Genomic DNA, 15,896 nt, shown 5'->3' with positions numbered 1-15,896 from the left:
AGAAAGTACGAATAAAATAAAAGAAGTATGAATAAAAATTGAAGCTAAATATTGTGTTAAGACAGATGACTGTGCCTGGGAAGATTGGATATTAGGAAAAATTTCTTCCTTGAAAGGGTTGTCAAGCATTGGAACAGGCTGCCCAGGGAAGTGGTGGAGTCACCATCCCTGGAGGCATTTAAAAGATGTGTACATGTGGCACTTTGGGACATGGTTCAGTGGTGGACTTGACAGTGTTAACGGTTGGGCTCCATGATCTTCAAGGTCTCTTCCAACCCACATGATTCTATTATTCTGTGATTCTAAGACACTTGAAACAACCTTCTGTAACACTGTCCTGTCTTTGGTCTTTTAATGGTCTGCTCAGTTGTCCAGTGACCATAGTTAAAGTGGTTAAATACGTTATTTGCATCTAACCTGTAGTGTGAAACACACCAAAAGACTTACCTGACTGTCTTTGGGAGTGACTGGACAGGTAATTGTATTCCACGAGACACATATTTAATATCTCAGACCTGCTCATTCTAAGCTGTTGGCTGTAATGAATTTTTTTTCTGGTGTACAGAAGTAGTTTTGGGGAACAATTTAAAAAAAATAATCTATTTGCAGTCTGTAAAATTTGCATGACAGCCATGAGAATTCCAGCTGTAATGTTGTGGGGTATGTAAACTTTCCCCAGGCTGGAGCTGCTGCCTCCACTCAAATTTAACCAGGAAATCAGAAGCCAGGTGAACCACAGGGGTAAGATTTTATCTGTATGATCTGTTCCACAAATACTTCATTATTTACACATTATCAGGCTCTTTGATTATTTCATGGCTTGGCATATTTCATCCCAGAAGAGGAAAACGGTTATAAGAAATTAACGCTGCTACAATTCAGCAAAGAAAAATACTACAACTAATAGCACAGCTGATGACCAGTATTCCCCATATAACAAAACTAACGGTCTTCAAGGATGTCTTACAACTGAGGCAAGCTTGAAGCCTTTCAAAAATTAGTAAAATGAGATTTGAAAATAATATGTTACAATATATATTTGCAACAAAGTGGACTCTTCAAAAGCATTTGGTAAAACCACCACACTTTGCCCATTAGGTTGTTTGTAGGCTTCTGAAATTCCCACTGTTTTTTTTGTTTTTGTTTTTTAGCTACACCACAGCATCAATAAATCAGACATGTTGAGATGGATTTTATTTAAATTGTATCTTTCTGTCTTCATCACTACATAATAGTTTCTGTATTATCATTACACATAGAATAAAAAAATGACTTAGAGAAGGTTGCTTAACTCTTGTCTGTTCCAGAGCTGTTTGCACCCTTGTAGGAAATGGGCTGGATTTCACAAGTTCCCAAAGTATTTGGAAATGTGCAAAAAGATGGCTTGAGTGGAAAAAAAAAAACAAACACACAAACAAACACAAAACTTTAATTTTTCTCACTTTTTCTGGCAAACTTAAAACATTAAAATACAGAAATAAACAGTTTTCATCTGAAATATGCCTGCATCTGACAGTAGGCATGGAGCCTTGCCTCACACCATCTTGGCTGGAAAAGATTTATCTTTTAATGAGTCTAAGATACTTCACACCAAACGGTGCTGCCGAGTCCATAATCTCCGTAGATTTCAACATAGCAAGTGCAGGATACTTTTTTTCCAGGCTCTTGCTTCTTCACTGAATTTATCTGAGCATCTCTTCTACAAGAATAAGAGTCTATCTGAACATCTGTAACCTATACACAGAATTACTAATTGAAATAATTCCAGTGGTTCAGAATCTACCTCCAAGTAGCAGCATCTCTGCCAAAGAGAGATACTGATTAGTTATCCCGCATAGACGACAACGGCGTGTTTCTGTCTCAAGGATTAATACTTGTCAGAAGCAGTAATAGCTCTTATGCTTCAGCCCAAAACATTGGAGTTTTTTTTCCTGATTGCTGTATTGATTTCTACTTGATTTGCTTGCTTTAACAGTGATAGATGCAATGATATGTTGAAGGCAGTCACGGCTGCTTTGTGAGAGACCCCTGCTGCTGCCATATATGTAATATTAAAATTACTCTAATCCAACTTTTTTTTTTTTTTTAATATCTTCAGGATGTAACTGTAAGAACAGAAAGCCCCAGTAGTTGTTAGCAGTCCAGATGCAGCCCCAAGATAATGGCTAGAAAGAATTACAAACAGTAAGGAGATGGGAATAATGAAGAATTTAGATTGTTACTTCAGAAATAATAGCAGCACTCTCCCCTCAGCAAAAGAAAAGGTGCTATTTTGATATCAAGTAAATTGGCTCCAAATAGCTATTTTCAGGACTTCATTGTCACTGCCAGAATTAGTTACGTGAAACCTTCTGTTTTTCACTGTGGTTTAGCAAGACTAGGATGGGAGGATAGGCACTCACTTCCTAAATAAATGTGCTGAAACTGGAAGCAGCACTTCTGTTTACATTAGTTTTAAGAACCTGAGTTATGTCCTTTAGAAACTAAAGGAGATATTCATATATTTATTGTTCAATCATCTGGTATACCACACTTGATTTTTTAATTGTATTTTTTTTGAACCAGCAGCAATTAAACAAGCTTCAGGTTTAATGAAAAGGCTCTTAGTTTTGGACATTTTATCTGATAAACAGACAAGAAAACAGTAAGAACAGTAAGCAGTATGCAACAGTAAGAACAGTAAGCAACATTTTATTGTGAAGCTAAAGCTATGTGACTGATCATCATGCTTTTTTACATTGCTTATTAATAAAATGGCGTTTAACATTTCAGAAAACATTCTTAACAATGAAACAAAAGTGCTTCAAAACAACAAAATACAAGAATTAACCCCATCCCAGACTGGAGTCATCCAACATATTTAATGGAGGTGGGACATAGTGTTTTGACTCCACCTTTGTTTTTTTATCACTTTAATCTAGATTTCTGAAAAATACTGACTAGCCCTTCACATGAATAAAAATTTGAATCATGTGGCAAAACCAGTTTCTATATTTCCAGTCCCTTTGATAGGTGTGCGAGTATTAGATAAAATGCTTTCTTCCCCCCTTCTAATGCTAAAAAAACCCTGCAGAACCGAGAGGCTACACCCCTAACATCCTGGAAGAATACGCCTGTGTTAACCAACTACAAAGAATGTTGACCTTTTTCCTCAGCAAGGAAAGACTTCTAGCAAAATGAGGTTGATCACCATAGTTTCCAGACATCACGTCAAGAATTTGCAAATCAAAAGTGCCAACTCTGAAGAACCCACAGTGCTTAGCCAATGTATTTAATCCACTGGAGGAGCGTATACCTTGCCAATTATTGCCAAACTCAGGAGGTAGTTATTGACAAAGTAAACAGTTTCCACTCTAAGACAGTTAACGATTTAGATGAGGAGCAGGAAAAACACAATACACATTTCTCCATACTTCAGAAGATGATTTTGTATTTGCAGGAAGCGACAGTTTAACTTTCTCATCTTGTGGAATTATAGTTACAATATTTAAAAGAAAAAATACTGGAAAAAATGTTTAAAGAAAAAGATCTAAAAGAAAATAACTGATCCATTGGTCAATGACTATCTCAGATCATGCTAAGCATGAAAATTCACGCAGGTGAGTAAACCAACATCCTTCAACACTAAATAGCAGCTCAAGAGAACCTAACAATAAAATCAGTGACAATTAGCACAATGACTTAGATAACTAGTTGCATTCTCTACCTGCTTGCTACTTTTCATTCCATTTTTGATACCTGGTAGAAGTCCCCAACACTAAAAACATCACAAAAGCTTGAGACCACCACAGACAACGAATGAAGATCTGTGACCTGCAATAGCACTGGCCACCTCCCAAAGCTGCAACATGCAGAAGCATGACTAAAGCACTGGAGCAGCTAGGTTAAGCAAGTCTTAGGCACAACTACACGTTATCCACGTCTTGGGTAAGAAAGCACTGTAATAATCCAGGGCACAAAGTTTCACCATAGGTGGTTAAGGAAGCCCTAAGTAGAAGGCTGCTGTCCATACCAGTTGTAGAAGAGATGTCTCAGTTAAATTTGCCAGAATATCTGACTTCAGTATTCCCAGTAAAAAGCACTTAAATTTCACAAGATGGACTTGACAGCAGTGCCAACCAGTGCTAAAACTTGCTTGCTTAGAATAGAAAAAATACTATTTATTCTACACCAGAAGGTAAGGTTAATTGTCTGAGTAAGTTGTATGGATAAAAACTGTCATTTTAAAAACATCTGAGAGCATCTAACAGTGAAATCAGCAGTGGCCTCTAATTAGTGCAGTGACAATAAATTCCTTACCAGTTCATAGATCCCATTCTGCTCAGTTTTAAAGTGTTACTATCACATCAATTATCTACATCAAGTAAGTTGCAGGACCTTACTCAAAAAAACTGTTACAGCTACTGGCTTTCTGGAGTAGATCAGTAATGATGTCTCAGGGGCAGAACGTCTATTTCTGATACACTGAACTCTGTACAAAGTCTGAGAAACTAACAGGACAGAGACTTGCATGTGCATCAATATCCTCATTTAAGGCTTATCTTTAATATTCAGTTGGTTTGGTCTTCCCCGCAAGGAGAGAACCTGTACAGGTTTAGTGTACTCTACAGAACAGTCAACATTAGTAGAAGGAACATTGTAACACATCACAGATTCTCATTTTAAGGAAGAAAGAGCATGACACAGTGCTTGACTTTTTCCATCCTATTATGCCACCAAAAGCAGCAACCCACTGCCTGACATTGTTCTTCTAACACACAAAGATAAAAGGTGCGTTTCTTGCTTAATAAAAAGAGGCAAATACGCATGAAGAAGGTTATTGGGTTTTTTTGTCCCTCCAGTAATTGCTGCACTACGTCAGTAAAACATACTTGCAGAGGGCCAGACATGCTGCTGCCTAAGCACCCCAAAAAAGTGGGTCAAGTCACTCATTCATTAGCAGTGGGTAGACTGGGGGGGAAGGCAGTTCAGAGAGCTAATGTACTGCCAGTCTTTGCAAAGGCTAAAAGGACACAAGCTGCTGTCCTGCTTATCCTATCCTAATGCAAGACACTGTATTAGAACATAATCTGATTTTATGGTAAACACAGTTACAGAGTTCTATATAAAATACCACAGATTTAGGAAATACAGGTATTTTAAGGTGGATTTTTAAGAGGCAGGGGATGTTCAGTTTGTGGTATTTGTTTGCTTGTTTTTTTCTGTTTTGTTTTGTTTTTTTCCCAGATCTGCCTTTATACAGTTAATCCAACACATAGATGAAAAGTCACTGACCTGGGACTTACTCAGTACATGTAAAACAACAAACCAGAAGATGGGAGATAATGCTTTAAGGGAAACAGAATTATTCTTAAAAGACACTATTCAGAAAATAGCATAAGACCGACCTTTAAAGGCGATTTATGAACCAAACGGCACTTGGACATGGGCTAAAAATCCAGCAGCTGTGGGGCAAACTGAAGTGCAGAGCAAAATTTAAGTTCTTATTACTGTGTTCTGGAAGTAATTTATAGAGCTATAGTTCATCCACTACACAGAAAATAATCAGGGCAGAATAGAAAACCAAAACGCAGATAACCAGTCACACAGATTCTCTCAGCTGGAACTGGTAGCACAAAGAAGCAAAAGGGCTAATCCCTTTTCTTTCTGAAGGGCCAGCTCAGACTTCTGACTCTTTGTGGGGCATACTGGTGGTGTTTTAGCAGATGGGAACTTCTACCTCTCCATTTCAGGTACCTATCACATGTCAATAGGTGTGTATTTGAGATAAACGCCAGTATATTCCTCAAAATTAAGTGGAGGAAAACAAGAGTTTGCTAACAAATATTTAGGAACACTCAAAACCAGAAGTGTTACCCTCAAAGTTCTCGTTTGCAAGGGATCTCAAGGAAAGTTTACAAGCTTTATGAACAGGAAGACCAAGGGCCTTTCTTAGCTGTTTTATAAGCATCTGCCAGATAATATTCATGCTCAGCACTATGAGGTCTATGACAAACATGGATCAAGTCAGCCAGGAATCTCCAACAACAGAGATAGTCTACTGAAGGCAGAACTAAGGCAAAGCAGGTAATATATTGGATTTAAGAAACTGAAATCTTTTCGCATTTCTTACTTCTCCAGGAATGTGAATCAGGGGAACGGAAGTCACATGTTTCATTTACATCAGACATACATTTGAGAGTCATACACTTAGAAGACTAGAAGTGGTTTGGTTAGACTATTTCAAAAGGCATACTAGTGTAACACAATCTTCTCTTACTTAATTGCTTTTAATCTTAAGATCAGTTAAAAGTGTCTCTGATTCAAAAAAAAACAGAATCCCAAACACATTGCATCTGTGTGTCTCAAAAGTTTGACACAGTTTCTGCTATTTCGTACCCAATACTAAGCAGTGAGCAGAGTCCTCTCTGGGTATTACTATACTTACACTTCATCTATCAGCTAGGGTGGTTTTTTCATATATATATATACACACATAAAATATATTATTTATAGTCAACTTTCAGGTGAGTAGTCCCAGAAATATTTGACTTACTCCTATCAATAAAAAAATAAGTTAAATGAAAAATCAAGAACATTTTCTGTTAAGACCAAAAGCAAACAAAGCTTATAACTCAGTTTAGTTTCAACAACTGTAAACAATATACATTTTTGTAATATCACTGAAGATGGGAGAGTTGTGTGGTTTTTTTTTTTCTTAAAAAAAAGCAAACCCCCCAAAAACCTGCTCTAACAAGGAACTAGTGTTCTGCCTTGCAAACATGTGTTTTTAATCCATGTAGAATTTGTAAACAAGATGTCACGCCTTTAGAAGTAAAGGCAAAGATGTCTTCCTTTATTACAGTATTTAAAGGCTATCACTTAAAGTGTTTGTTTTTTTAATAGCTTGTAATTTATATAATAAACCCAAGTATTTGTACAAAGATGCAGTTTCTTTTTAAAAAAGCAGATCAGTTGAGTGTTTCATACTTTAATATATAAACCAAAACATATGAAAGCTATAAAAACATAAACATGTAGCCTTGTATTTTAATGCTTACATGTGGAGATTAAAAAAAAATTATCACAATGGAAATTTTACTTTCAATTACCATAAACAGACCAAAACACAGAGTAGAAACACGTCATTTCTGAAACTTGACAAATAGCATCACTTACTGTCTCAAACATCAGCTGGGCTTCCAGTTGTACACCATAAGCGTTAAGCTAACATTCTACCAATGGAAGCATTACAAAATGCATTAAGAGAAAATACTGCCAGTAAATGAATGTCTTAGTCTACTTTTTTTTCTTTAGTAATTTATTATTTTTTTTAAAGACAGTTTGAAATGGTTTTATAGGGTTGGGGTTTTTTGCTGTTCTGCTATCAAAGGTCTTCTTTAAAACTGTTTTGCGAACAATACAGTTACATTACAACTAAACGAAAAGACAAATAATAACAGACCAGCTGCTTTTTACATTTTAATAATCATAATTCCCCAATGCTGTTCTTTCTCTCTGCATAGGGAAACTGTTTTATTTGGCACATTAAGGATAAAAAAAGTCAAAAACTGAACCAAAGTTTACAAACTTCTAATTTTAAGTTAGTAGTTATCAGGAAGAAAGCCAGACACCAATGTCATGGCAAAATTAAAACCAAAACACCCACACATACAACATAGGGAAAAGATCTTCCAATGATCAATATCATCAGAGCCTTCTAGCTGAAACAAAATACATACATTATTGTTCAAACCATAATCAGATTGCTAGGAATCTTATCTCAAGTCCTGTTGTGCTCTTACTTACAGTGTGTAAATCCTCACTAAACGGCAAGGAGGCTTGGAGGAACACATTTCACATTGTGTAATTTTTTTTTAATCTCAAGTTTTAATGCAGATACTTAAAGATCTGTCAAGTCCTGTAAACTCTGGCTGCTTTCCAGTAGTCTGTATCAACTGCTCCTTAGGCAGCACTTTGTTTCGCTTCAAGTAGTGTTTCACACTGTGGTATCTCCGAAGTCCTTGTTCCAGCGAATATATGCTTCCAGGGTCTGAGGGCTCAAGCTGCGCTTTATCTTCTTCAAAGACTCAGTGAAATCTGAGAGTTTGATATTTCTCATCTAAAGAAAAAGTGAAAGACATCAGGACCACAAGTGGTTTATGTACTTCAGTAGTTTATTCAACAAGTACTTCGGTATTCACTTTGAACAAAATGTATTCTACGAGTGCTTCATCTGGATATAAGAATTTTTTTACAGTAAGAACAGTCATTCCCTGGCCCAACCTCCCCAGGGACATGGTAGAGTCCCCAGCACTACAGGTTTTCACAATGTGATTGGGCAGGGTGCTAGATAAACTCATCTAGGCTCCCTTTCCCATGAAAGGTTGGACCAGATGATCTTTCTAGGTCCCTTCCAACCTGGGCTGTTCTATGATTCTATGACCTGATGCAAGAATCTTGTAATTTGAAGACTATCGGTATTTTCTATTTTTAATAAACTAACGTTTGGTGATTGTTAACACCTGCCTTGTTGTTTAAAATCCCATGAGATTGTGTTATGACTTCCTGTTTCACTAGGTGGTGCCAGCAGGTGCATATGAGGGTACAGAACTGAGTAGAGAGTAAGACATGAGATTTTTAAAGACCCTTATGGCATACCTCTCTCCACATACCAGGAGAGTAAGGCACTGAAAGTTCCCACCCTTATTACAACTGTGTTCAGACCATCGTACGCTGTCAGCCAAGTAATCCCAATTATCCTGCCTCTCTCACTCAACACATGCCTTTCAGTTGTTTGCTGAGGACATATTTATTATAAGCAGACATGTCCCATATAGAGAAATGCCCAGACATGATGGGAGATAACCAAAGTGTGTGGAACAAGCAGTCTCGTTATTAAAGGGGTATTAACATTATAATTGGACAAGATTCCTCGTGTTTCTTTGGGACTCGTGTATATAGGCCATTGGAGGTAAACTTGCATTCACAGCAAGTTCTCACAGATGTCCCCATCTTCCTGCAACAAATCCTTTCAACTTATCATAGCCTTAGCCATGATCTCAGACTAAACATGGAAAGCAACAGGGGAATTAAATTATGCTTCATTTTCCCCTACACATAACTGTGACATGCACACACATTTGAACAAAAACTTTTATACACACGACCAACCTCTTCCTTTTCTTTTGATGTTTACAGATGCAATTTGTGGTGAGGCACTTTTTTTTTTCTTTATGATGGTCCATGTGAATGAATCTAAGTATTACACATATACACAAACAAATCTGATTTAAAATCCCTCAGAGGTTCTCCCTAAGATGACTTGCTTCATATAAAGACGGGGCTGGAGGGTGAAAGTCCAATAAATCATTTGATATTATACTTTTCGGAATGTTTTGGGGGAGTAACGCTGCAAGAAAATAAACGCCAGGTCTCTGACATCATCTGACAGGTAACAGATCAAGTTGCAATTCAGTGTGAAAGGAAAAATAGGACAGTCAGGTGAAACTAAGAACAGCAGAGACTTACTATCGGAAAAAGAGGTGCTCTTAAGCCTGATAACTAACAAACCACACAAAGAACCTCAGACATCTGAGGACAGATTTTCTTCTCAATCACTATTTGTAAATAATTTTCTTCAATGAAGAAGAAATTAAAAAGCCCCCCCAAATTATGCTAGGTATTTTGTATGACACTTTGTGTAAATAAAGGGACCATAAAAGTTTGTGGTGAGCATGCATTCTATTCAAAGGGGAAAATACAACTGCCAGAACAGCATACCTCACTGGCAGACATGTTCTTCACCTGTTCTGGTTTTAATTCTGTAAAAATAAAGGAAGATCAGTGAGTTTCATAAGAAAACTTTCATCACTTCTGACAACTAAAGCATGTTAGAAGCACTTTTATTCTGAAAAAAACCAAAAGACCTACAGCTAAAAATCATACCTCTCCGCTTCAACATAATCTCCTGTACAGAAAGGAAAATGGTGTTTTTACCTCCTCCTTCCCTGTTTATCAGCTCCCCAACCAGGCTGCTCCCACACTCAATCACTGCAGATACAGTACAAAGTAGTAGCAGAACTACTTCTTTCTGAAGTATGGGGAAAAGAACGCAAGCTCAACAGAGCTGCCTTCCCCCATGTTATTCCTGGTACATACAACCCCTCTACCCCTCAAACATGCACGATTTTCTGTAAACAGAAAGGTACCATCAGCCAAGGTTACAGAAATAAAATCAGGCAGGGCACACAGGAGTGATTCTTGCCCTATGCAGTACTGATGGGATCTAATCATTCCTGTATTCTTGAACATTTTACTTTTTTTTTTTAACTTGCAATATTGTTACGGTATCAACATATTACAGCAAACTTTTTGCTCTGAGGGTGCAAGAAAAAGAATCTAGGCAGGATTGGCAAGGCTGACACTAAAAAACATTACAGAAAAATAAATTGTTTTATATGGAAGCCAAGACCAGGTGGAAGATATAGGTTGCACGATATTTCATGGTCTCTTCTCAAAATGGACTTGCATGTGAAGTGATCTGTCAGCAAAGTAAAGCCTGCATTCCTACATGCATACGTTATTAATTCAACCACTCTACATAAATATATTCAAAGTTTTAGAAGACACAATGTCTCTTGTGATTTGGAAGATGTGCCTCACAATCTCAATGGCTGAAAGTAACGGGGTAAAAAAAACATTACTTTCCAGCAGCTGCTTTCACAGAGATAGCGTGCACCGCTGAAACTGCATGCTATAGGATTTTTGACTCAATAAAAAAAAAAAAACAACAAAACAAACACACCCACAAAACATGCACAGACTTCTCCCCATAAACCACTTAAAACAGTTGCAACAACTTTTATTTACATGTAATAGGCTGATACCACAGAACACTTCTGCTCTCGCTGCCTTGTTACTACCCTTCTGTCATGTAGGACAACAGAAGAGCAAACAGAAAGCTAACATGAAATCTTCACAGTCTTTTCTTCACAAATTCACACTACTGATGTCCACTAAACAAAATCGTCCCCTTCAGATGTGGCTACTGGACATATAATAACTTGCTAGTAAAACAGAAAAAGTGGGGGAGCTGTTAGGGTTAGAGTTTTTTGGTGGTTTGTTTTTTTTTGGGGAGGGGGGGGAGCAGGGTGGGGAGGGAGAGGGAGGGAGTATTCACTTTGCATTAAAATCATATTTTTTTTCTAAGTTTGAAAAGTCAGAGGAAGAACAAATATAGGTACAACTCTACTTGATTCACAATTGTCATCTGGATCATAATTCAACATTAGGAAGATTTAAAAATAAAAAAGCTATGCCATTCAAACCATATCTAAAAAAAACCACCACAAAAAAGCTTGTTTTGGTAATTCCTTCCTTGAAGCTTGAAAGAGCTCACTTTTACAGACAAATAATGCAGAGATTGCTATTCAAGTAATAAATTTAGATACAACAGAACTGACACCAGCCCAGGAAAGATGCGCTAATTAAAAAAATCCACAAATCTGTGAAAAACACTTCACCCTGCTTTCCTCTTAAGATACAGAAATTGACTGTTACACATGGAGGTAACGGAGGGTTTTGTGTAAAGTAAGTCTCAGAAAGATGCTGTTACAAGGAATGGACCAAAATCAAATCTAAAAAGCTTAATTTCAGAGGTTTAAGAATTACAAATATAGGAAAATACAGTATCTCTAATACCAAGGTCACTGAGTTTTTTCAAAACCTAAATAAAAAGCTATGCAGCTTACCTCGAATAGGGCCCAGCGCTGCATCCTTTGCTAATGCGGTTAAATCACTTCCAGAGTATCCATCTGTCATTCTTTATCAAATGGAAAAGCCAGTGGAATGGAGTAAAGAAAAAAAAAACAAAACACAAAACCAGCTTCAAACCATATCAATTTAATTGCAGATTATTAAAATGTTAATTAGAGGAAGTATTATTTTGATGTTGTTTTGCAAGTTTAATAAATCAGAAGTGTATTCAATGTAAGTGATCTATATTTAAGTCTTTCCCAGATTAAATTTTTAAAGTACAGAATTCAAGTCTCAAAAGAACATTCTAGGAAAAGCAAAAAGATAGCAACCAACTTGGATCTGTAGAAGAAAACTCATCTCAAGCACATTTACTATTTCTGTTACAAGAAAGCCCTACCACTACTTAGTAACCATTTGTCATAGGTAAATGTAACACCAAAAACTCAACTGGCCTGTACTCCTCCAACCCAACCAACCCAACAAGAACCCCAATACCACACATTTATTATGATGTGTCACATGACCAGTTTTCTGCATAAAGCTATGTGCACTTTTAGTTGACACGAGAGACAGAAAAAAGGGCAAAAGCAGGCATTACTAAAAATCTAACAGCAGTGTTTGATTTTGAAGATGAGTCATAGTTTTGCAGCATGCCCTTAAATGTCCTTAATGGAAAGCCATGGCAGCAGTTGACCAGTGGACTCTAGAAGTAAAAATTTCTACTAATACAGAAGAGTAAATACACATCTGAAAAGCAGCACTGCTTTGCTTAGCCAGTTACAGTACAGATAGCACTATTTCTGGTGGAAGACTTTTTTCAGCGTTGAAGGTTCGGTAACAGATAAACTATAATCTCAAAGTACTTGGCAAGCTTCTCAACTCTCCGAATTTAGTCTGCATTTTGGCAGAGTACTGAAACAGTCTCCTATAGTTTACACATGGAACATGATCTCTAGCACAGCTAAGTCTGACTCACCAACTCATTCTAACATTAAAGCCCAAATCTGTAATTGCTAATGACTGAGAACCAACTGAGGGACTTCACGTAGCCACTGAGTCTGTGGCTCAAGCTCTCTGCAGAAGCCTCAACACTGTACACGTGTAGCTTCAAATAAGAATTATAATTCAGCTCGGAAGTGAAATACAGCGGACAGGTCCTTATTCAGAAAGAAACAGGTTCTGTAAGTATATCTTGCACACACTTCCCATTGATTTGGGAAGTAATACAGTGTAAGCATGCAGGTATTCTATAAGTGAATGGAAAAGATTAATTGCATTACCTACCGGGGTTTGTTTTTTTTCTACCATAAGACTAGCAGACATACAGATCATCCAAATCATCAGAACCCCCAAAGGGAAAAAAAAAAAAATATCAAACCAAGGACCCAATCTCTATGGGAGCTTTTCCAGAATTAGACTTAATTTCCAAGTTAACCAATTAAATATTTTGCAGATTAAAGGCCTCCACTGAACCAGGAAGTCACCAATACATACTGCCAATATAAGTGAAAAGAAGTAGTAAGGGTTACTGAAAGAAAAATTCAAAACTAAAAGACCCCACCCAGCTTGTAGAGCAGCAGCTGACTGCAACAAGATCTTCATAGCTCAGGCTTCTGGAGATCATTAATTCTATTGTAGTTTACAGAAAAGTTGCAGAGCAGTAAAGGAACACAAAATGAAAGCAGATTGATATTCAAGGATCACCTCCTCCAAGCTCAGAGTGGTGCGTTCCAACAAAGAGGAAGTTGGGCAAAAACACAGGAGGCCTGCATGGAAGAAGCAGCTCCTGGAGCAACTCAAGCACAAAAAGGAAGCCTACAGAGGGTGGAAGCAGGGACAGGTAGCCTGGGAGGAATACAGAGAAATTGTCTGAGTGGCCAGGATCAGGTTAGAAAGCTAAACCCCTGATAGAATTCAATCTGGCCAGGGACATCAACGGCAACAAGAAAAACTTCTATAGGTATGTCAGTGATAAAAGGAGGACTAGGGAAAACATGGGCCCTTTCCAGAAGGAAACGGGATTGTTCAGCCTGGAGAAGAGAAGGCTCTGGGGAGACCTTCTAGCAGCCTTCCAGTACCTAAAGGGGCTACAAGAAAGCTCGAGAGGGACTTTTTACAAGGACATATAGTGTTAGGACAAGGAGCAATGGCTTTAAACTGAAAGAGGGGAGATTTCGATTAGATGTATAGAAGAAATTCTTCCCTCTGAGGGTGACAAGGCACTGGAACAGGTTGCCCAGAGAAACTGTAGATGCCCCATCCCTGGAAGTGTTCAAGGCCAGGCTGGATGAGGCTTTGAGCAACCTGGTCTAATGGAAAGTGTCCCTGCCCATGGCAGGGGGGTTGGAACTAGATGATCTTTAAGGTCCCTTCCAACCCAAACCATTCTGTGACTCGTCTATCTCTTTCGAAACAAAGAAAGATGGTAGATGAAGCGGGCAAGACCCTCAACTTTTACATTTTGTCTAAACCCTTTAAAAAGAGTGTACTTAATTTGCATTTGTAATTTGGTTCATAAATTTGCAGTTAGAATCCAAGACACTGTCTTTTCCTCCAGTTAGCTATTACTGCCGCCTAAATATGACCTGAGCTAGCATCCTTCAAGTACAGAGAGAATTTGTTCTGTTGGATTATACATCAAATTTCTTAATATTACTAAGAGGCTGACAAATGCTACATCCAAGAGTGTACTCACCTCCTGTGTACTACCATAAACAGAAACAGACTGAAGTACACCTGTCCACATATTTTTGATATCTCACGCTGTTTTCATTCCTTCCTGCCCTAGGTGCTCTACCTGTTTTTTAGTTTGTCTTCCTTCACACCCCTTACATTTAATTTCTTAAGGTGTCAATCAGCAGTACTGTGTCAATCTTAATGATGAAAAACATAAACGAACTTAGTTTCATAACAGGAAGGGCATTTAACCCACATTTTCCCAAGCAAATATGAAATTGAAAAGAATTTAAAATTGCCCAGTGCTTGCTCTACTATGTTAGTAATAACTTCAACAAACTTAGCAACGACAAGCAAAGAAAAGTTGCTTTTGTGCTGAAATGGATGCCAAGTGCAAAACTGGTACTATCTTTTCGCATCAGGGAGCAGAGCTGGACTGCTTGGGGGGGTGCATGGAGATAGGCATCCCCCTTCCTCCTCCTCAGAAAAAAAAAAGCACCAATAAGCATGTTGCAAGAACAGAAACCCATCCAGGCTGTATATGGAAAAAACAAGCATATATATATACGTATATAAAATAAAAAGAATATATAAAAACACTTTCATACAGCCTCATAGGAGACCTTCTTCCCAAAACATGTGCAATTTGTTCTCAGCTAGTGTTGTCACTATCTGATGATTTATATTAGTTATATTTTAAATGAATAAAATAGTCTGAACAAATGCAGTAGATGAGTATATGTATTTAGTATAGTTACAAAATACTTACCTAGCTAGTTGTGCCAACTCTTTTTGGGTCAATGGACTTCCTTGCTTGCTTAGAAGATTTTTTAGCAAAATCAATCTTGTCTGAAAAGAAGATAGATTAACCAGATGTAAAACTCATTTTCAGGGTACACTTAAAATTCTGTTGCAACAACAAAACTATGTGTTTGTCAGGTTAGCTTTTGTGCTTCACTAGTTTAAACTTGCCTATAGTGCTTCTGTGATTAGACTGTACATTACACTGTCTTCAGGGGAAGAGATAAGAATTTGGTAATAATGAGATCAAGGGTCAGACTGCTTCAAGAATACTACTTTAGAATCCTCATCAAAAGCCCTGGTGTGCTGCTGAGCTGAAAAACATTAATTTAAGATAGCTACTTTCATCTTTTCAATAAACACTCTTCCCCAGCCCGCCAACCGTGCTCCTGCAAGCCCTACTTCAGACTTGTCTGTGCCTGCCAGTATGTAAGCAACACCTCACTAGCCAAGAAATACTGAGTAGCTACTACCAGATTTGCTACTATCATGTGTAAAAAAATTGCAAAAACCTAAGATAGTCACTAGAATTAAAGCACAGTGTATATGGCCAAGCTGGACCAGAAGTTAATTCACAGAACTGTAGTTATCCACTAGGGCAAGTTAACAATAGCGTATGAAATATATTTTATACTCATTTTTTTTAAAAAGAAAAAATAAATCTTAAAATGAAGAAAATG

The 15,896-nt window shown here is 37.5% G+C and overlaps 1 protein-coding gene across 4 annotated transcripts in view; it reads right to left on the bottom strand.

Moving 5' to 3' along the window:
* Window positions 1–7,015: 7,015 nt before the first annotated feature.
* Window positions 7,016–15,896, bottom strand: part of SPAST (spastin) — a 39,195-nt gene continuing 30,314 nt past the window's right edge. For all 4 annotated transcript variants that reach the window (XM_086631608.1, XM_086631610.1, XM_086631609.1 and 1 more), the window contains 4 exons: window positions 15,185–15,264; window positions 11,733–11,803; window positions 9,763–9,803; window positions 7,016–8,101 (listed from right to left, as the gene is read on the bottom strand). In XM_086631608.1, coding sequence (XP_086487734.1) covers window positions 7,979–8,101; window positions 9,763–9,803; window positions 11,733–11,803; window positions 15,185–15,264 — 315 coding nt within the window. In that variant the 3' untranslated portion in view covers window positions 7,016–7,978. The remainder of the gene's footprint in view (window positions 8,102–9,762; window positions 9,804–11,732; window positions 11,804–15,184; window positions 15,265–15,896) is intronic.

Source organism: Tauraco erythrolophus, chromosome 2 (genome assembly GCF_009769465.1).
Source record: "Tauraco erythrolophus isolate bTauEry1 chromosome 2, bTauEry1.pri, whole genome shotgun sequence".
In the NCBI taxonomy this organism is placed as follows: Eukaryota; Metazoa; Chordata; class Aves; order Musophagiformes; family Musophagidae; genus Tauraco; species Tauraco erythrolophus.
The sequence above is the reverse complement of the archived record's forward strand: the minus strand, read 5'-3'. Positions and strand labels throughout refer to the sequence as shown.